Source organism: Hipposideros armiger, unplaced genomic scaffold (genome assembly GCF_001890085.2).
Source record: "Hipposideros armiger isolate ML-2016 unplaced genomic scaffold, ASM189008v1 scaffold_679, whole genome shotgun sequence".
In the NCBI taxonomy this organism is placed as follows: domain Eukaryota; kingdom Metazoa; phylum Chordata; class Mammalia; order Chiroptera; family Hipposideridae; genus Hipposideros; species Hipposideros armiger.
In genome coordinates this window covers 590,840-613,777 of record NW_017732029.1, presented here as the reverse complement: position 1 = coordinate 613,777, position 22,938 = coordinate 590,840, and the positions used below count along the sequence as shown (strand labels likewise).

The window sequence follows — 22,938 nt, the reverse complement described above, 5'->3', positions numbered from 1 at the left end:
CACACTCTTCAGTGCTCCCTCCTCACCTCCCCCACAGCCAGCGGGGGTCCCCGAGATTGCAGCCACTTTCTCCCTACGCTGTTACACGCACGCGCGTGTGCAGTCACTCACACCCACACACTGACACACAAAAACACGCACACACCACCCCACACTTATACTCGCTGGCTTTCCTCGTGCGGCACCCAAAATGCATGAATATTCATTACTTACAAGCATTGGTGACTGCGAAGCTGTTTGCTACCTCCAAATTGTCGATGTGGGGTGTCAGTCTGAACTCCGAAGTGGAAAACTGAACCATCCCTACCCGAAATGCACTGTATTCCTGATCGGCGCCCCTGGGAAATAGCCCCCCTGCAAAGAACAAACAACAAGCAGAACAGTGTCAATGTCCGGAGGGAAAGGAGAGGAGCCCGCTAGCGCCCCAGAGCCCTAGAGTCTCTTATTAACGTTAATAGGCCGAATAAACACATCGAGGGACACGGGCAGCAAGGGGGCGGGAGGCGGGGGGGGGTCGGACATCCAAATGGTAGCCAAGGGGTCAAGACACAGATGAGAGTCTGAGGGCAAGGTAGGTGGCCAGACACGTTCGCCTTCCCTCGTAAGCACAAGCTTTGCATTCAGACCCCTAGAGAATCTCAGCAAAGGGGAAAATGTTAAGGAAGAATTAATAAAATCGTGGGGTCAGGAATGAGAAGACCTTTTACTCTATTGTATCAAAGCCAGCGTCTTTTCCCTTTGCCTCACCCCAAGAAAAACATGTATATTCTAGGCAGTTTAAATCTGGAATGCAGTCAAGGTATGACATAAGTCTACATGACATGAATTAATTTGTCCACTGTGAACAAAGATTACCACCAAATTCTGCACAATTCAAAAACAGAGCACAAAGGGTACCTACCTATCTGTATGCTGTTAGAAGAAACACCAAAAATCAGTCCCCATAAAACAGGAGAAAGGAGGACAGATATATGCATAATCTTTTGCATTTCCAAGAAAAGTAGAGCATCCACAAAATATCCCTTTTTTTCCCCCTTTTCCTCCTCTTCCTTCGTTGGCCGTTTTCCTCAGCAAATTAGATCCTCCGCATTTTGAAACAGCAATTTAGCACCAAGCCGCTAAAAACCTGAAGTGGAGGCAGAATTCCTATTTCCCAGGTCCTGTTGGTGGCTGCTGACGCCCTGCGCCCTGTCCCTGCTCCCGAAGTCCGGAGGACTGGTTGGATGCAGTTTTCAGCGGAGCTGCCGCTATGGTCCCAGTGTCTTGGAATATTCAGCACCCTCCCATGCACTCACACACACTCACCCTCTCTCGAGCTCTCTTCTCCCTCTCTCCCCTCTCTCTCACACACGGGCGCGCGCGCACACACACACACACACCCACACCCACACACATACACACATACACGCAAGTCACAGAGAGGGGAAGGCAGTCCCGGACGCGCGTGCGCGACTCGCGGCAGGCGACTGGCGCGCGCGTCCACCTCTCCCCCGCCTGGCACCCCGCACCCCGCACTGCCCTAGCAGCGTCGCGTGCCCCGCGCTGGGAAAGCGCGCCTGGGCCCGGCAGCGGCTGTCCCTCGGCGAGACCTCTGGTCTCGCGAGCTGTCGTGCCCACCGCGCGCTTCTGCCTTTCAGCACCCAGGACAGCGCCTCGCTTGCAGCCTGGCGCTACCTTTGTGCCGCCGCTGCAGCTGCCGTGGAGATAGATGCTCCAGCCTGGACCAAATGCAGCAAAGCTGATTTCCGGCTGCTGTGCAGAAGCCGAATTGCTAATTGTTGGCCTTGAAGCGTTCTATCACCAGGCCCTGCTGTTTTACGTTAAAAGTAATTTTAATTTTTATCTTCAATGACCTGTGAAAACCCACCTAGCATTATCAAAACGCTGCCATCCGCCTCATCTGACTCAGCCAAAAAGCTAACAAGCAAAATGCCCATCGAAGAAGTGTTCGTAAATTGTGAACTTTAGCTAAAGGTGACGTCGCCATGGTCCAGGGAAAACCCCAGATTCTATCTTTAGAGGCTAAAGTCGCATAGAAGATCAAGATGTAATCTTTGAAATACTTTGCATGGAAATCCCATCTTTTAGAGTGTGTTGCACTGGGCTGTGATGCCAACTTGCCGAGCCAGCTCGGTGTGGGAATCGCTCGCCGCCTTAACTGCGCTCTCTCCCGTCGTGGAGACATGTAGACTTGGTCCCTTAGAAGCCCTTGCTTTATACGGATCGAAGCAGAAGACTCCGTTTTAACGGGGAAAGTCTTGTAGGAGAAACGCATTGGATGATGCCGATGAGCTGCAGACTCTTCCCAAAGACTTAGACACTAGATATCCCATCGCATTTTGACCGTGAGTTTTGAAAAATCGTTGCCCAAGGAAAGTAAGCTAGGTTCTCATCATTTTGAACCCGCGACCTCGAGACCACTAAGAAAGACGCGGTTAGGGATTAAAAGTGTGTGAGATGGGAGTTAGCATGGAGTACAGAAGGCTGGACTCCCCCCTGTGGAATTCGTGCACTTCACGTGAAACTGGTTGCCATGCCAATGCCTGGGAACCTGCTCTGGCAATTCCCTCTGCTGCCTGAGAAATTTCTCACTAAATTTAATGGCTTTTGTGGTTTAAACAAATAAATAGAGGAAGATTGAGTACAAGGGACCATTTCCAGGAGGCAGGAGATTAGAGGCTTCAATACTAAAGGAATAGCCTGCTAATATCTCAGAATGCCGAGAGAGTTAATCTATCATGCTGCCTTGCTGTGCAATTGTCACATTATTATCATTCCTGCAGCCTCCTGTTGACTGCATTATGTCATATTGCCCCTATATCAGTCTGGGCCTCGATTTCCCTATTGTAAAAATGAAGAACATGAGCAATATGGCCTCGATAGCTCTCAAATCTTATATTACGTGATTTCAGATCATGGTCTTCCCTGTTTTTGTTTTTTGATACATATTCCTAAACCAAGAAGGGGAATATGTCCATAATCTATTACAAAGCTTATGTACTACAAGTAAAAATACCTCCCAATATTATCGCCAATAATTTATTTTGTCTGTTAATAAACAATTCACTATATATATATATATATAATGTTCTGTGAATTAAAATGCATTTACCCTTTTAAAAATTAGATAAAATAAAAATAAAGACATAATTAAATATATAGCCAAAATTGCAATATAAAGAATAACTAAATAAATCTTACCTATTCAATCACTGATTGTAATGTAAGTCACAAAAATTATTTCAAGTAATTCTCTATTTGAAAATTTAAAATTATATATAAAAGTATGAGTAACAGCTCAGAGCAAATTTTTTTTCTCCATTCAATATTTTTCTTTTTTTCTCAGCCATTTTCCTTTTTTCTCCATTCAAAATTTTACAAGAAAAACTTCAATTTTATACAAAGTAACTTGGAATGAAAGAAAAGAGTGAGAGAGCAAAAGAGAGAGAAGCTTAAATGTTGAGAAATGGTGATGTTTAAAGTGTGAGTCAATGTATTTTTTTTTCTTTTTAAGATTTTATTGAGGAATTGGAGGAGGGGAACAGACAAGTTGTTGTCCTTTGGTTCCTTAATCTAGTTGTGGAGGACGTAGCTTCACTGGCCCATGTTGGTATTATCATTGTGCTCTTCCCAGGTGAGGCAGTGGCTCAAGAACCATTGGACGGCCTTTCCAGACGGCTCCTGGCAGCTCAGGAAAACGCTCGCCAGCTGCCAGCCATCAGCCAGCCCCACTGCAGGCTACGCTGTCGCCAGCGACTCAGGGCAGCCCAGCTCCAGGTCGAGCTGTTGTTCACCATCTTAGCTGTAGAGGACGCAGCATCACTGGCCTTCATGTAGGATCTGAACCAGGGACCTGCTACTCAGAGCTGACGTCCCAAGCCAAATCTGAACCAACGGTGCCACCAGGTGGACCCTAAATTGTTTTTTTAAAAGGTTGTTTCATTTTAATCTATTTCAAAGTCAAGGGCAAAGGTGAACTCAAAATTGACTGAATTACTTTCTATAAAAACAAATGGTATGAAATAAGAATTTGCTGAATCATAGAGCATTTTCCCTAGTAAATCATATGCAAGAACTCAGGGCAAATATTACTGTTTACTGACCATTTATAATTCATATGAAAAATGGAAATAAAATTTTGGTAGGTATTATTTGTAATTCAACTGCTCTTCTCTTAATGTATCTTTCACAAGGTAGTTATGTGTGTATGTTTCTCAATATATTGATATATTTTCTGTAATATTTGCATCATTATATTAATATTATCACTCATGGAATTCTTTCAGACTCACTATAGTATTTATATAGCTTGTATTTTCCAAACAAAATACTGTCAATATAAAAATAATACATGTAAATTGGCTGAAGAGGTGGTCATGAAAATAAATAAAAAATACTTGAATTTATTTTTAATGTTTGAAAACTTTGTATTTTAAGAACTTACCTCAAATTGATCAGTAATAAAATCAATTTTGAATTTTTAAAAAATCTTATGAAAGTGTATTGGGGTGACAATTGTTAGCAAAGTTACATAGATTTAAGGTGTACAATTTTGAAAAATTTAAAATTACTAGTACAGTTGAGTGGAATAGTGTGCCTAAGGAAAGAGATTGCTATCTTCTGCCCTCTGCTGTTCAATTTTGGTAATTACCTAAAATACAATTTGTTTCTGAAGCAAAGGATGTTATGGTAAAAAAAAAAAAAGGAAGAAATTAAAATATTATCCACGCTATCTTTTGTTTGCCTGGGTTGATGCCACTGTTGTTGTGGTTTTTTTTGTATGTGTGTGAATATAATTTTTAGCGATAAGACTAGAAATAAGTACCATGTGTAAAATTTCAATTTGTTTTACCCAATCTTTGTTTCAATATAGGAAACAATAATTTTCTTTTTGAATCTGCTTTAAAATACTTAAAGGTTTTATATACACTTACCTATTCTGCACAGTTTTAATTTGTGTTCCATCATGAAAAAGCTTTGCATAAATAAAAGTCCTTGTGTGTGAGGGGACTGATGATTTTGAAATGACTGGGAGAACAATTTTTACTTGACTTCATTATCAAGATTGAATTATAAGTGTCAGTGCCACAGTTCCTAATGATGGAGTTTCACCAAAGTGAGAACACTGTCTCCCTTTCTATTGATCTCCTAGAACTGTAAAAATGTAGGCCATCTGAAAGGCTTGGATGCAGCTCAGCATTAGAATATAAGGAGAGTCCACGCTAATTTCAGCAGAAAATAGTGAAGTTAGCAGTTCTTGCAGAGAGAACCCAGGTTTCCAACATGAAACCCTATTGGCTAAGACAGAGAAAATTTTAAAAATAGAAGAGAAAACATGATGATTTTAATCATACAGGGCTATATAAATAGAAAGAAATATTCATTTTGAGGCGATTTCAGTTCTTTAAGATAAAGAGTAATATCAGGATAAATAGTTATTCACGTTAAGATAATACTAATTTTTTGTGCAGCAAAGTTTTAAATCACGGATTTAATAAGACCAATTACATGACCCAAAACATAAGTTACAAAAGTTAGGCTTTTGTAACATTTTTAATTATTTTGGAATGATATCCCAAAATTGAGAGAATAAGTAAAGTTCTTACTTTAAGTTATTTAGGGGCTTTGATTATAGGTACCAGGGATGCCAAAAACATGTATACACATATTAATAAGATGTTTTCTATGCTCAAGCAGTAGTTCACCATAATCAGAAGTGTCTGGGTGCTGATGGTAACCACCTTGAGCACCTCTTGTAATTGCAGAAGTTAAATGTGACATGTTCATCTTTTCTTATCAGCAATATTGAGTATTACAATTAATACAGTTTTTCTCTTTCTTAAAATTTGTATACATTCTTTTGGCACCCTCTGTATTTTAATTAATTTTATCCCAATGGCAATCTTGTACAAGACATAGCTACGAGAACGCAATGTATAAATTCATTAATTAATTCTACAAATTATAAGGGAGTACTATATTCCAAAAAATGTGCTCGATACAGTGGATAAGAAGATGAATGCAACATAAACCTTCCTTAGGAAGGTCCCAGACTGTATTCAAGTAAGCAAATGATTAAGACCACATAAGGGGGACAATAAGAAATGAAATGAACACACACATGATTAAGAAAATATGATGAGGTGCAGAGAACTCTATTATGCACATTATATCTTGAAGCTCAGGGATGAGGAGAGACAGTCAACCACAGGTTATCTATGTGAAGGTTTGGATGTAGCTATGGAGACACTTCTTTTTTTTATTTTAATTTTCAGATTTATTGGAGTATAATTGACAAATAAAACAGTAAGATATTTAAAGTGTACAACATGATGATTTAATATATGAATACATGTGAAGGGATTACCCCCATCACGTTAACTAATGCATCCATCACCTCACATATTTATCCTTTTTTGTGTTATTTTTTGTGAGAATATTTGCTTTCTACTCTCTTAGCAAATTTATTTATATAATAGTGTAATCAACTATAGTCACCATGTTATACATTAGAGCCTCAGACTTTATTCATCTTATAAATGAATGTTTGTACCTTTATACCAGCCTCTTCCTATTTTCTCCACTTTCCCATCCCCAGCCTCAGACAACCAGTTTTCTACTCTGTTTCTATGAGTTTGACTTTTTTGGTTCCACATGTAAGTGATGCTGTGCAGTAGTTGTCTTTCTCTGTCTTAGCATAACGCCCTCCAGTTTCATCCATATTGAGGATCAATACACTATTTCATTGTATATATGTATACCACATTTTCCTGATCTGTTTATGCATTGACCGACACTTGGGGTGTTTCTATATAACCTAATATACGGCATAATAGGTTGACTATTGTGAATAATACTGCAGTGAACATGGAGTACAGATACCTCTTTGAGATAATGGTTTCATTTCCTTTGGATACACACCAAGAGACAGGACTGCTGGGTCATATGGTAGTTCCATTTTTAATTTCTTGACAAACCTCCATACTATTTTCCATAGTGGCTGCACCAGTTTACATTCCCATGAACAGTGTAAAATAATTCCTTTTTGTCTCTATCCTTACCAGAATTTGTATCTTGTCTTTTAAATAATAGCCACCCAAAAGGTGAGAGGGGTTATCTCATCGTGGTTTTGATTGGCATTTCCCTCATGGTTAGTGGTATTGAGCATCTTTTCATGTAGCGGTTGGCCATTTGAGTGTCTTCTTTGGAAAAATTTAGGTCCTTTGCCCATTAATTAGGTTATTTTAAAATCTTTATTGTTATTTTTACTATTGTGATGGATAAGTGTCTTATATATTGTGAATATTAACCCTTTATCAAATATACAATTTGCAAATATTATCTCCCATACATAGGTTGGATTTTTAATTTGCTGATGGGTTTTCTTTGTTGTGCATAAGCTTTTTAGTTTGATGTAGGCCTAAATGTTTATTTTTGCTTTTGGTGTCAAATACAAAAATAATCATTGCCAAGACCAATGTCAAGGAGTTTACCCCCTATGTGTTCTTCTATGAGTTTTATGGTTTCATGTTTTATGTTCAAATTTTTAATCCATTTTGAGTTGATTTTTGTATATGGCGTAAGATTGGGGTCTGCTGTCATTTTTTTTTTTTGCATGTGGCAATCCAATCTCCCCAACACCATTTATTGAAGAGACTATCTTTTGTGCCATCATATGTTCTTGGCCCATTTGTCAAAAAATAATTAATCATATATCCATGGGTTTATTTATGGACTCTTTATTCTGTTCCATAGATCTATGTCTTTTTTAATGCTGGTACCATATTATTTTCATTACTATAGCTTTGCTGTATAGTTTGGCCTCCTATGTTGCCATATTGATTGACCCTAAGCACAATTCATTTAAATGCAATGACTTCCGGAAAGGCATGTGTGCAGCTCAGGAATTACAAGAAGTGCAGTGTTTCTAGAGTGGAAAGGGTGAGTCAGGAGTAAACGGAATAAAACAGACCATGGTAAAAAATATTTGGTTCATCCTGTAGGAAAAGGGAACCATTTTGAAAGTTTTAAGTAGAGAAGTTTTAAGATTTTCATTGTAGATAGAATGTACTGGAGGCTATCTGGAAAACATATATATGGGGAAACATATTGCATATAGGGAGACCAGGTACGAGGCTGTATTCCTGGTGGGGGTGATGTGAATTTGGATTAAGGGAGTAATAGTACAGAGAAGAAAAAAGGGTGGCTTCAGGAAATATCTAGGATGGAAACTTAGTAGAACTTGTTAGGGAACCTGTGTGTGGTGAAGGTAAAGGATATGGAGAAACAAAGCCAATTCCCACGGTACAAGGCTGAATGCCCAGAAAAATGTTTCCTTTCAGAAGATGGACAGAACACCAGAAAGCAGATATGTAGGCAAGGTTATATGTTCACTTTTCAACATGTTGGGTTTACAGTGTCTGTGGGCCACACCCACTCAAGCTATTGTGTTAACGCTTCACTGATTGCGCTACTCAAGGGAGAGGCCTCGTCTGGAGGTTAATTTTGAGAATCATCAGCCTGTCATGTTTCATGATAGTTACTATTTCTTGAAAAAATCAATTAAAGCAAAAAAATTGAAAAAAGAGAAGACACATGCATACCTTAAAAACCCTGCTTTCACTGACTACTGAAAAATGTACAATCATTATCCACTCATTTGAAGTAGAATCAGATCATTGCCCTGCACATGAATCTACTTAATATAGTTTCCCATTTCAATCTCTTTAAAGTAAAACAAGAGCTTAAGAATATTTGTAAAATATCTGAACACTAAATCATTTTTCCAATTTTTAGGAATGTTCTAATATTTTTTATTGTGTTGCTCACTCTTAAACAGAATAAATTTTTTTTTACCTACTTGCATCTGATCCTTTCCAGAACATTCAACATACTTTTTAACAATTCTCTTTTCACATGTTATCAATTTACAAAGTATTTTAACTAAATTATATAATCACTGTATCAAATTCAACTGTCATAAAATGTTTTCTTTCTTTTTGTTTTTTAATACACATTGACTCCCCCTCAATGAGTGACAGCAGAAATTAGAAGGGCGAGCTGCTAGCCAAAAGTATTCAGCAGGCCTTCACTGTTGTTCGTCATATAATACAAGAAGGGACTAAAGGGAGAAAAAAAAAACAACAAGAAACATAGTGACACAATTTCCAAACCTGTAGATGGTTACAAGACTTAAATAGGTAATCACAACCACTTTTTTCCAATATCCCTTCCATATCCACATTGCTCTTGTCAGCACTTCAGCTGGACAGAGGTCTTTACTTGGTGTGTGACCTTCAAACCTCCATCCATTCCTGCAGGATATGAGTCCTTGATGTTCTTGCCATTTGGGTTTTTGTAGTTTTCTTTTGACTTATTACTGAACAGGAGAATACTAAGAGGCACTGTACTGACTAGTAAATCTCCTTCTCTTCTCCATTGTTTTCACACATTTCCCCTCCCCCAGTCCAGTATATGCCATTTCTATTTTATAGTGGATGTGGCTGTGCATGTACAATGGATAAGATAGTGGCATTTCTTCAGGGTGGGAAGATCAGGAGGTTGAATCATGTGGGAGCCTCTGGACAGAAGCTCAATATGTATCAGATCCCAGTGACAAGTCAGACATGACTTTTGAAATGGAAGAGTTGCCAGCAGAGGGGAGCACGATCTTATTTCAAACCCTAGGCATCTGTGTTGTAATCTCCTCACTAGAGCTTGCCATAGTCTCCCTATTAGCATCTCTGTGTGCTCCACGCACTTCAAACATCATTGGATCTACTGGGTCTTAAGGCCCAAGTGTCAACTTGCACTGCAACTTGAACCTGCTGCTGTACTTTATTTCCTTGGGTCCAACTAACTGCCTTATAGGTGAATACTCGTAAATGTGTGAGAACAGCATGTCGAAATGTGGTACATTGCCTGAAAAATCCAAACAGGTCTTCCAAGCATCGCTTCTTTCTTTGTGGATGGTGGTAGAAGGTACAACTAGCCTCAGATCACTGAATACTCAAAAACTTCACCTATGAGGCAGACCCTCGAACTTTTGAGGGATTTATCTCCCACACTCTCACATATGTTTTTCCTAAGGCATCTAAGTGGCTAACTACTTCTGGCTCATCAGATCTAATTAATATGGCATCATCAATATAATGGACCCATTTATTTTTTTCCTATTGAAGTCATCATATTCAGAGCAGTTGTTGTACCTCTCTTGAAGATATGGTGGGATATAACTTTTATTACTGGCCTAAAGACAAGGAGAATTGTTGGAATGAGAAAGAATTGGCTTCATCTTAGGAGTCAACTGTTCCATGTGTAGACATCATAATTATTATATTATTAATATTAATGTATAATAACACAATATATTAATATGTACTATAATATATTAATATAAGACATATTTATTATTATTATTATTATTATTATTATTATTATTATTATTATTGGCACATAGGGGATGGCTCCCTTGCAGAGTTAAAATTTCTATGCTCCCAACTTTATCCAAATTTGTGCAAATGTCATTATTCCAACAACAGAGTTCTCCTTGCCCACCGGTACCATTCTATGAAAAACCTGTGGTGGAGTATTTAAGTGGCATTGCAAACTGTTTACTTAGGTTTCCCTAAGGACAGTATAAGGTCTGTCTGACTGGGGTTCAGATACATTGATTACGCCTTTAGAGAGAGAACACAATGAGGAGTCTGTGTGAGAGTATATTGCACAACTAGTTCCATTTCGGATGATCCCCCTCACCCTCAAATCTGCTTGGATTATGATATGACTATGCCAGAATAAAAATCCAAGGAATCCTGTAAGACTTTGGCAGCTTGAGGCTTTGTCACTTTAGGCACACCTTATAAAGTACACAGATGTCTCACATATGACACTAGCATGCGAGGATGAGGAAAGTACATCATAAAATGGCTTCAAAAGTATCAGATATTGATACATGTGAGACCACTGCACAGCAGTGCTTAAGTTCTTACTATGTCTGCATGAGGCAGGGAGGAATAATTTTCCTTTTCTAAAAAGAGTAATTTGGTTGCTAAGTCTGTGAAGTTTTATACAAATAGCAACAACAAAAATTACAGCTCTGACTACTTTAAAAATGAGATAAATATAGTGATTCATAGAACTATAATTCTAGAGTTAGAGTAGGATTTGGTTGACCCAATCACTTTGATTTCTTTCCAATCACCTTTAGCCTAAGATTAAGATTAATTCTTGTTATGTTAGTAGCAACTGGTGTTTTCTCCAGCTGGAAATAAAGCACTTGGGTTGCAGCATTCCCACAAGATGTTCTAAAGTTTATCCTAATTGGCTTTCCCAGGTCACATGGCCAGCTTTAACTTAATATGTATATTCAGGGTAGAAGGAATGCAGTGGTTGATTTGGGTTCACCAGGAAAGCCAGGAGTTAATGGAATGTGTGGGTACTTTTAACAATAGGGAGGAGGGAGAAAGGAATGCTAAGCAGAGAGACAGTGTCCATGAGAGTAGATAGATATGGGAAAAAAATAGGCTAATTCTAACAAAAGAGAAATTCTATGACTTTATATAGAAACATACCTACTCTAATTTTAGAAATCTTTCAATTAATTTCATCAATTTGATATAATTTGCTATGAAAGTAGCATTCTACTCATTTCAACGGCTATCCCCTGAGCGTTGTATCAATTCTGTTAACACTGTAAAAACTTACTGGGGATCACATCATTTGTCACTACACAACATGAGAGCATTTCAAGGCCATGAAACAAGTTTGGGGCTCAAACAAACCCTAAATGGCACTAAATATACCCTCTGTTTTCAGCAGTTTCGTAACATCATAAATATTTTTGTGTCTGATACTGCTGATGAGTTCCATAAAAGAGTTTTTAGCCCACAGACATCCCTGTTCAGCACTCCTTTTGGCAACAGTAATTAGTTTTTTTATATGACTGTACTAAAATACATCATGGTTGGATAGGTATTTTTAAAAAAGAAAATTAAAATAAAATTTTATTACATCATAGCAAAAAATACAAAGTTTTGTTTTTGTCATTCACTTGTTTTTTGTTTGCTTAATTCCTGGACCCCCAACATTTAAAATAGCAGAGTGTCCAACTGGTATACTACCAATGACAGAGTTTTGCCACTCTGTATCAGGTATGGATGAGTGCATTAAAGTTGCAACCAAAAATGTTGTTCCAATGGTGACATTAAAGCAAAACTTCTATTTCAGGTACATTGTATTAGAGCACATTCACCTAAGGATGAAAGTTACTTACTGAACTAAGAGAAATAAACCTCAAATAAATCTCACCAACCACCTGAAGCTTTGAAAGCTAATTATATTTTGGCACTTTCTTACAATTCATTATTAGTTTTAGAAAAATATTTCTACCAGATTGTACACGAAAGCCTAATTCAGATGTGCCATTAGCATTCCTTTCCTTAGAAATGCATTACAGAGTATACTTTAATGTCAAGCTGTCCTGATACCATTAGTGGCAAGAGAATTTATAGAGATAAATAATTTATGTTTTGTTCTCCCCATTATGGAAGAATCTGAAAGAATGAGAACTATTTTCTTTCTTGTGCTAACCCCTTTTGAAATACTTTGCTGGGCTTTGAGTCCTAGAGGCAGAACATGGATGTCCTGGCCCTGGGGTCATATATAATGGGTTTTGGATTAAATTGTCATAAATTGAAGGGTATGGTTCTGAAGTTAGCAGAAAATTAAAGCAGAAAGGGCTGAAACCTCTAGGCAATTTCTCTAAGGTAAAGGATAGAGATGGGTGTTTTGTTTACTTTAGTTTTGAATATTTTTCATGAGAGTATTGAAGAATGGGGTTCTTCACATGACATGGAAAAATATGGAAGGATTTAAGAGGTGATAGAAGCCAAAACAGGGTGGCATGCAGAGACAGAAGATGGAGAACCCTAAGAACCATAGCCCTGGTGTTTGGACGAAGGAGTCTGTGCTCTTGTTTGCATTGAAGGATAGAATTGCTGTCCTTGCATACGTGTATGAGGATCACATGGCTCAGAAAATGACTTGATGCCCTGGGGACTATATGTAATTCTTTCTCCCATAGTCTAGGCATTACTAAGTTCTCCAGTTTGTCATATGACTAGAGGAAAGAGAAGTGCCGCTCAACATATGACAAAACTGAATTTCTCACCACCCTGCTGAAAGGAGGGCATACAGAGTCAGGCTTAATTTAATTTAACAAAATAAGCGTACTTTGGACCTTCCTTACAATCCTAAGTGGAAATCATATCCTCTAGTTGCTATTATACCTTTAGTCTGTACTACGGTCATCAAAATTTTCTTGGGCCGGCTGAGTGGCTCAGTTGGTTAAGAGCTCTCTCAAGGGTTTGAGCTCTGAGCAACAGTGGTTCAAATCCCGGCCCGAGCTGAGCAGCCGCTGAGCTGCCAACAGGTGGCAGGATTGGCTCAGCTAAAAAAAAAAAATTTCTTTAGTTGTCATAGTTCCAAATATGCAATTTTTCATCTTCAAATTCTAACTAGGAGACAGAAAAATAATTATTTGGCTAAAATGCTTCTGTAAACATTAAAACCCCCCTTTAATGATGAAACAAAATGAGATGAAACAGGATTTATTATATTAGGATAAAACAATCACAGGCTCGGGTAAGGGCTACTTTTAGCACACTTGGCTTTCAAGCAGCTTTTAGAGTGAATGAGAGAGCAAATAAATAGGAACAAAGTAACCATAGCACAGAAATATGTGACCTACTCAAATAACATACCCAGAAACCAGTTACACTACTTGCTTTCCAGTTATGATAAAGACAAGGTACTGGGAAGGGGCTAGGTTTATCTAGAATACAAATTCAGACAGCTCGTGTTTCTCCTCAGGTTACCAAGAAAACTTGGACCTAAAGGAGCCATACATATCTATGAAATTCTTTAAATGGTGTTTTTGTATTTACAATGTGGTCTATTTAGTGTATAAATTTGAAAGCAGCTTTTATGTTCCCAAAATTGTTTATCTGAACAATAAAATCTTGGTTCTAAAGTGAGACGTACAAGACTGGTGATCATCCAGCCCATCATATCACTCGGCAGTTGCAAGACTAATAATGAAGATTTGTTGTTCCTATACCTTTGGCAACTTACGAAATAAACTTAAAACATTGCTGGATTTTAAATGCTGCTGTGTATCACTGTATTATATGTAGGAGTAATACTAATTTACTACATTTATCCTCTTGATATATAAAAAGGAAAACATATTGTATGCAGAAAGTTCTGAAATGGCTGTTTTCATTCATCACTAACTTGTTCACCTATTTTGTTGAATTTCTCCTCTGTGCCAGACAGTGGGCTTTTGGAAATATGATGGAAAACAAGTCAGATGTGGTCCCTGTTCTTACAATATTTTTATTTAATGTTTTCCAACAATAACAAGGTAATACACGAACTTATAAAATAGTTACAAATTGCGGTAACAAGAATTACTAAACTAACGGCCGGTCGAGTGGCTCAGTTGGTTAAGAGCTCACTCAATAGTGAGAGCTCTGAGCAACAGCGGTTCAATGCCCGGCCTGAGCTGAGCTGCCATAAACTGAGGCATTATGATAACGAGAGGAAAACTGACTTTTAAAAAATATCAGTTTGAAGTTGTTATCTGAAGGAGTAGAAGGAAGAGGCACATCTTTGAACACACTTCCAAATTCAATTTAAGTGCTCATGTAATTCAAAAGCGTGAGAGGCATGTTCCAGGTAAACCCATGATTATTCTAAGATATTTTAATGATCAGCCATGCAACACAATTACCTGCTCTTTCTCTGATCACATGGCTGCAGAATCCCTTTAAAAATCCTTGATGAAAATAGAAAAGAAAATATCAGTGTACACTTACTTATCAGTAGACTAGGCAACAGAGGATAGAGCACAGCTTTTTTTTTTTGGTTTATACGTAAGATCCCCTGGATAGTGGGGTGGGAGATTGAGTGTTTAGAAGTACAGGTTTGCTATTATTTATTGTTGTTGTTTTATAATGAGGTTAAAAAGTTAAAATGGTTGAGGATTATTTGTGGTTTCTGAATTGTGTTGTAGAGAGTTCTGAGGCCACTTCTGAGTTCAGCAAGAAAAGCGCCATGATGTGTGCAATGGAAGTAGTAAGTGAAAGCAGTGGAAATCGGAGGAGAGCCTGGTGACAACATGCAACCCATTTGCCATCCCTCCTCTAAGACATAATAAAAGTAATCCAGCAGGATGACAAGAATTGGATATTACAGATCTTAAGTCAGATTTACTAGAAAGAGAACTTGAACCAAATATTAAAAAGCCAATGATTTATGAAGTGTCTCCAGGAGAAATTAGTAAGGGAATGAAGGAAGCCGGAGTGAGAAAGGGAACTAGACCAAGAAGGTGCAACTTCAGGTGAAGTCCCAGATTCAGTGTGATCTCTTGGGAAGCTCAAGAAAATAAATTCTACCTGAGTGAGGGATCTGGACATCTGTTCACCCATCTTAACCATTTTTATGTGTATTCGTTATGTTAAATACATTCATAATGCTGTGCCACTATCATCATCCATCTCCACGACCCTTTTCATCTTGTAAAACTGAAACTGTGTACCCATTAAACAATAACCTCCCAGTTCTCCCTCCTCCCAGACCCTGGTTACCACAATTCCACTGTTCTGCTTTGTGTGTCTGTGATTTCGACTACTTTAAGTACCTCATGTAAGTGGCATCATACAGCATTTGTCCTTTTGTGACCTCCTTATTTCAGGTAGCATAATTCCTCAAGGTTATCTCTATTGTGGCAAATGTCCAAACTTCCATCAAAAAAAGAATACCTCTGGCTGTCCTGAACCTCTGCCCCTCCGTGTTTTGTCATTACTTGTATCATTGGCAATATCAGTAAAGGTAGATGCTAGGTAATTTTAAAAGTGAAAAGATTAAGAGGATTATAGGAGTTTCAGAAAGAAAGTAAGAAAATTATATGAAGTTGTAATTGTGAATAGGTAATAAAAATTTCCCCCAAATTAAGAAGGACATATCCCTCGATTTAGAAATCCACTAACTAAGAAGGACTAAGAAAAACAAAAGTATCTAGTCAACATTTAGACTATGAAGGAAAAAGAACATGCTAAAATCTATTAATCTATTAGTGAGAAAAGGCAGATAAAAAAAACACAAAGAAAGAAAACACAAGACAGAGGCATTTCCTCAGAAATATTAGTGGGAAAACAACTTTAGATTTAAAATACTATACACAGCTAGAGTCATTTAAGAATAAGGGAGAAATGTAGACATTTTCAGATGTACATGAACTCATAGTTTACCACAGTACATAGCACCTTGATGAAAAACTTCTAAATAATTCTTGTGATAAGAAGAAATATAGGAGCAGGGCATGATGAAAGCATAAACAAGTAAGTCAATAAAATATATTGACATATCTAAATAAGTACTGAATTCAATAACAAACATCTATGTTTTTAATGGCATTCTAGAAGGAAAATTTCAGGAAATTATAATATAGGACTTGAGGGAGTAATGTTGAAAGAAGAAAATACGTGTTAATATTCTTATCTTGTTCAGATAATGAATACAGATAATACATACATTTAGATGTAAGAGAAAAAACTTTTATGCACACGTTAAAATTTTACACACACAGAATATAATAGATATATAGACTATACAATGTATATTGTAATTCTATAATATATAGAATTATAATATAATATATTTAATATATTATATATAGAATAATAATATATATGATAATTCTATAATATATAGAATTATAATATAATATATATAATAATTCTATAATATATGTATGTATATATATATATATATATATATATATATATATTCTACCTGATAGGGGAATAAATAGAATCAAGAAAACTTGATCAAGGCAAAGGCAACAGAGAACAAGAGAGGGAGGGAGGGAAGGAGGGAGAGAGAGAGAGTGAGAGAGAGAGAGGGAGAGAGAACGGGAAGAACACACTACTGAAAATGACAGAAGTATGTCCATAGATATTACTAAAAACAATAAGCATAAATGAGTTAAACATTTCTAGTAATAAACTCAAATTATATTATACATTTTAGAAAATGTGCTCAGAATCACGAATGTCTCCGATCTAATCGCAAATAGCACAAGGTTAGATCTGTTTTTTGGGAGTTTTAGAAAAGTCAAAGAACCATTACTTTCAGATTTTTTAAAGTTCTTCCAGAGTTTAGAAATAAACAAGAAGATACTCCACTCATTTTATGAGACCAGTGTAAACATGATAAACAGAATATGGGTGACGTTAGAAAATTATATTATTGACCAATCTCATTTATAAATAGTTATTTTACATACCTCTTAAAAGGCCTTATTAAATAGAAAAATAATATGTTCAAAATAATATCAAACAGTTTACCCCAGGAATACAGGTATTATTTCAACTTAGAAAATCTTTTAACACAGTATCTAATAGCTTATATGAGAAAAACAGTATAATAATTTTAATAGTTGCAAATTGAGACAATGAGTATATTCAGCTTTTTAGCTTGGCAAAATTTCTAAATGTTAAATTCTGAATGTATCACTTGTTTAATGGATGATGGGAAATAAATTATTTCTTACAATCTTGGGCCAGATTTTAAATTGATATAGTTATTCTATAGAAAAATTTTACATTATTAATTTTTTAATTGTACAATGGTTCTACTTGTAGTTGTCTACTACACAGAATCATTCTCACTTAAATACTAAGATATTTATGCAAGAGTGTTTATTTCAGCATTATCTAAAATAATGAAAATTTTGAAGCAACATACATATTCTTAAATGTGATACATGCAAATGATGGAATAATTTGGATATCTATGTGAATAGCTCTCAGAAAACCTATTGTGAGTGATGCATACAGTTAAAACTCACTTTTGTAAATTTGAAAACAGTAATGTTTTTAAATTTTTCTTTAAAATGTTGCATAAAAAATTTAGGGGGAAAATACAAACTGATACTCATGGTTGTGTCTAGGTATCAATGCAGAGAATCGAGATAAACAACTGAATGCAATGATTATTTTAAATTTATCTTTAAGGCTTTAATTTTTAAAATATAAGCAAAATATTCACATGTTACTTATTGGTAAAAAAAGATAAAAATAAACAAAATTCAAATTCAGTGTGCCAGAATGTTAAGGTGATTTAGTTCTTAGTGTTGGAGTATAGGTAATTATTATATTTCCTTTACAATTTTTCTGATTTTTTTCTACACCCACCTGTATCTTTCTCCCAATCTCTAACATAGATACACACACACACACACACACACACACACACACACACAGAGGGAGATAGTTTAAGCTTCAAAAGAAAGGGGTTTTACTGCCTCCCAAAATTCATGTTAAAACACTAATTTCAATATGATGGTATTAGAAGGTGGGGCCTTTGGGGTGTAATAGGTCATGAGGGTGGAGCCCTCATGAATGAGATTAATGCTTTTATAAGAGGAGGCCAGAGAACTAGCTAACTCTCTTTCCACCACATGAGGATATCACAAGATGGCTCTCTGTAAACCAGAAAGTTCATTAAGAACTGACCAGGCTGGCACCCTGACCTCAGACTATCAGCCTCCAGAACTGTGAGAAATAAAGGTTCAATGTTTAAGCCACACACAGTTATGGCAATTTGTTGTAGCAGCTCAGACTAAGACACATAGAGAAATAATCTAAAAGAATTATTAGGGAGCAAGAAAAATGCTAATTCAAGTCCCATACCCCATATATGGTGAGGGAAAATAAACATGAGTCGCTTGAGAGAGATAGCTTCATATCTATTTCACAGTGTGATAGCTAACTTAAACAGTTCTCTGGAGAGTTCTGATTAAGTACAGGCAAGGCAGGGGAAGGAATGAAGTACATAAAGCTTAAGAATATGAAAGTTTTATTTATAATGGCAAGAAGGTTCCAGAGGGCACAGAAGAAACAAATGGAAAGGAGGGAAAAAGAAGAGAGTTGCATCATAGAGTGGAAAAAATGAAAAGACAAGAGTTGGGATTTGGGCTGTAATCAGGGATGACGGCTCATGAATGATACTAAGATAGGATATTATGTAGGTGCCCAAACCCCCTGGAGAACACGAGTGATGTGGCCTAGGTGGAAGAAGGTAGATTCAGCCTGAATTGTGTGTAAATCCAAAAGAAAGTAGGCTAAATGAGTAGGGAGGCAACTAGGTGTGTTTCCTTCCAGAACCATCTGGCATGTAGAAAACAGGAGTTGTTCTTGATGCATAGAATGATGGGGTGAGGGAGACCATAGCTCATTTTATGAGGTGGGGCAGAATAAACCTGTGGTATATACAAGAATGAGAGTGTTTTGCAATGAATAGCATACAAATAAATAAATGGAACAATCTGTTGAGACTAAGTTTTTCTCTGTGGGCCATCTGGTTCATATCAATTAGCACACACTTATTTTATTTGATCCTTAAATAGGCATTCTCTCAAAGAGCTCCTAATGTAACCTTAATGTAAAACTGTTTCATATATACATAAAATAGTTACCCTGCAAGACTTCCAAAAATACAAAAATATAGTATGTCATAATTACAAATAAAATACCTATTAATTTTATTATACTATATGTATGTATATATATACATGTGTGTATATATATGCATATATATGTATATATATAATATATTCACCTACAGCTATTTATACACATTTGTTTTAGTACCTTCCCAGCATTTTACTTGTCATGTGTCAAGTGTTTAACAAATATTTCTTCAACATATTGCTATTATGGCTATAATATAAAATATATTGCCTTAAGGAGATTTAAATATGATTTCATTACTTAGAGGTTGGCCTTATACATTTTTAATGCCAGTTAAGAACGCAACACATTATTATTTACACAGAATTGAGTTAATTGGATATTTTATTAGTTGAGAATAAGCCTTATGTTCTGTAGTTAGATTACCAATCTTCAAAGAATTACACTATAATAAAATATGTTAACACTACAATTTTACTGGACATAAATTAGCATTTTCTCTGTGTTCTAGAAAGAACTTTGGAATCATGCAGGTTTCCAGGATAATAATAATGAACATTAATTAACTTTTATTACTACCATGCATACTTGAGTTATAAAAGATTGAGGCCAATTTGTACAGCATGTTTCATATCAGGGAAATTCTTCTATTTATTCTTTTTAAAAAATTCTGAAATATCCTCATTTATTCAGTTTTCTTTTTATAGCAAAATGTAAAATATGACCCTTAAATATGTGGATTCTGAAGTTTTAGCATTATTATATTGCACTACCCACAACCTAACTTTTAAATTATAGACCACCAAGTATATATTCCAAAGACTTCTTTACTCACTTGAAGAGTAGTATTTCAATATGAAACTTACAGTTCCTGTCAGTGCTCCTATCCTTAAGTTATTGTATATTCTAAATTTAGCTCAATGATTATGAATGCTAAAATATCTAAAGGGCTGAAGTAATATGCATCTGTTGTCAAAACATCAGTGTATGCGTTAGCCTAACACCCAAAATTAATAAAGAAATTTTGAAAAATCATTAGAAGAGTTTTAGTACTTGAAATAGTGTAGTTGTGATAGTAATAAGAGGTAAAATGAGATAATTATAATTCATTGCACACTTACTATGTGCCAGAAACTCCGCTGAGCACTTTACATTTATAAAACATTAAATCTTCACAGAAAAGTTTTGAGGTTGCCATTATTGCCCGTGTAATAATGGGGAAATTAAAACTCACAGACGTAAAATAATTCGCCTTGATTTACACTAGTAAGTGGGACTCTAGCCTAGACCATGCTTCCGAGTCCTTGCTCATAACCAGTATGAGAGACAGACTTACACATTGTAATCGGTAATTCCTACATTATTTTTATTCCCTCTTTAAAAATAGGGTAACTGAGAAAAAGATTTTTTGACAAAGTTTTCAAGTTGTAAATGGCAAGCCCCAAACTATAAAACCCAGGTATTATTGGGTTGCCAGAAAAGTCATGATGTATTTTTTCTGTTTTTCATTGCAAAAATGCCTCATGACTTTTCCGACAACCCAATATTATTCCAGTCCAAGGGTCTTTCTTCTACCCACTCCTACTTCCCTATATGTTTACACACAATATTGGCTTTTGGCTTACTTTAGACCCTTAGATTATTTTTTATTTGATGCATGCCCCCTGTATATTGCTCAAGACATTTCACATTTTTATTTGGACATTTAAATTAATTCTTCTAGAAATTTGAAAGCTTCTAAAATGCCAGTGGACAGATTGGAAACTCGAGTGATTTTTTTTTTAAAATGAAAGGGCTTTTGAGTGTACAAATGAATGAACCAGAAAAGCGCAGCTGTGTTTAGAAAGAGGCTTTATAATAGTCCCAGGCAGAATTTATTAGGTATTCCCTCTTAATGAGTTCCATATAATATTCTCTCAGCTAATAAGTTAAAGATCATCTTTATAGCTGACAAACCTGTAGATTCTGACATAGACTTATAAAAACAAATGCTTATGTTTGTTAGTAAAGCATGCAAACATGCGTATGATACTGCCATTGTGTGCCAAATTCTTGTCCTAAAGAGGAGAGTCCTAAAAGCTACCATAGATGGCATGAGACTGCAGTCCTCAAAGAGAAGCAGACGGGTGCTTACCATTGGTAAATGCCGTTTTCCTCCTGTTACATTTCCAATTCTAGCAAACACTTAAGAACATCCCATGGGAGTACACAATAAACTGAGCTGAGCTTTTCAGAGCTAAAATTATTTGCCTCTTCATCTTGTTTACCATCTCACAAGATGGGATTTCTGTTATGTGTCAATGATGACATAGGGCAAGATAACGCTAATTGACTAATAAAATCCCTATTTGGTGAGGTAATTGGGAAAGGACCTGTAGTTTGACTGCAATCCTTGCTAAACCATGTAGGGCTCTGCCTCCTTTTGGCTGCCTCACTGTGCATTATATTAATTGACCTGCAATTGCCTCAGGCTGCAAATTGTGATTTACTAAAAATTGTTTCAAGTTACAAGATTAAGATCAGATGGAAGTTTTAGGTAAGAAACAAACATTAGGTAAACTGCATTAGGTAAACTGCAATACATCATCAGCTAAGGCAAATTTGCTTTACTCCTCATTATTTCCTCAGCAATATTAATTATGAAATAAAATTCAGATAGCGCTTCAATATCTTCTTTTGCAATATTTGTGCACTTTACAATTCATAATTTTTCTTTCAGTTAACTTCTAGCATCAAAATTGTATGATCTATAGTAAAATGACTTTTATTTAGCTATATTAAAGTACTCATTTTTTTTTTCTTTAAGGCAGGTCTTTTTCTTTTAGACAAATGATTTATTTTGTTTGTTCTTTCTTATGCTTTTCAATATGCATTATATTCTGATTTATATTATAGTGATTTGTATATTTAGCATATCTTTCCTTCTCACTCTGTTGACTATTATTTAAGAGTGGAACTCATGTTTTATTCATCTTTACAATTTTTGGTTAACACAAAACCTTTAACATATGGAATACACAGTAAGCATTTACTGATTTACAATTCTTTTGTTTAGTATTCTACTCTGAGAGGGCTTAGAAGGAACTGTTTTGGGTGTGATATGAGAGATCTGAGAAATTTAAAAATACGTATACGAGTGAGAATACACTTATCTAGAGTACAGAAAATCCAACTGGAAGAGCTCATTAATTTTCTCATTGTTCTTGCTGGTTGAGGATAAAATTAAATTATATATATATATATATATATATATATATATATATATATATATATATATATATATATACACACACACACACACACACACATACAGGGGTGCCAAAAAATTGTATACACATTTTAAGAAAGGAAAACTGTATTAAAATTGTAATAGTCAATATATACCAATAGCCAAAGATGC

The 22,938-nt window shown here is 36.0% G+C and overlaps 1 protein-coding gene across 7 annotated transcripts in view; it reads right to left on the bottom strand.

Moving 5' to 3' along the window:
• GRIA2 (glutamate ionotropic receptor AMPA type subunit 2) overlaps nt 1-1,450 on the bottom strand; it is a 127,721-nt gene extending 126,271 nt beyond the window's left edge. For 3 of the 7 annotated variants that reach the window (XM_019626470.1, XM_019626469.1, XM_019626474.1), the window contains exons 1-2: nt 902-1,317; nt 214-354 (exon numbers count right to left, since the gene is read on the bottom strand). In XM_019626470.1, coding sequence (XP_019482015.1) covers nt 214-354; nt 902-989 — 229 coding nt within the window. In that variant the 5' untranslated portion in view covers nt 990-1,317. Of the gene's footprint in view, nt 1-213; nt 355-901 lie in introns of all 7 variants that reach the window. The other 4 variants (XM_019626472.1, XM_019626471.1, XM_019626475.1 and 1 more) reach the window with 2 other exon arrangements.
• Between the last annotated feature and the right edge of the window lie 21,488 nt (nt 1,451-22,938).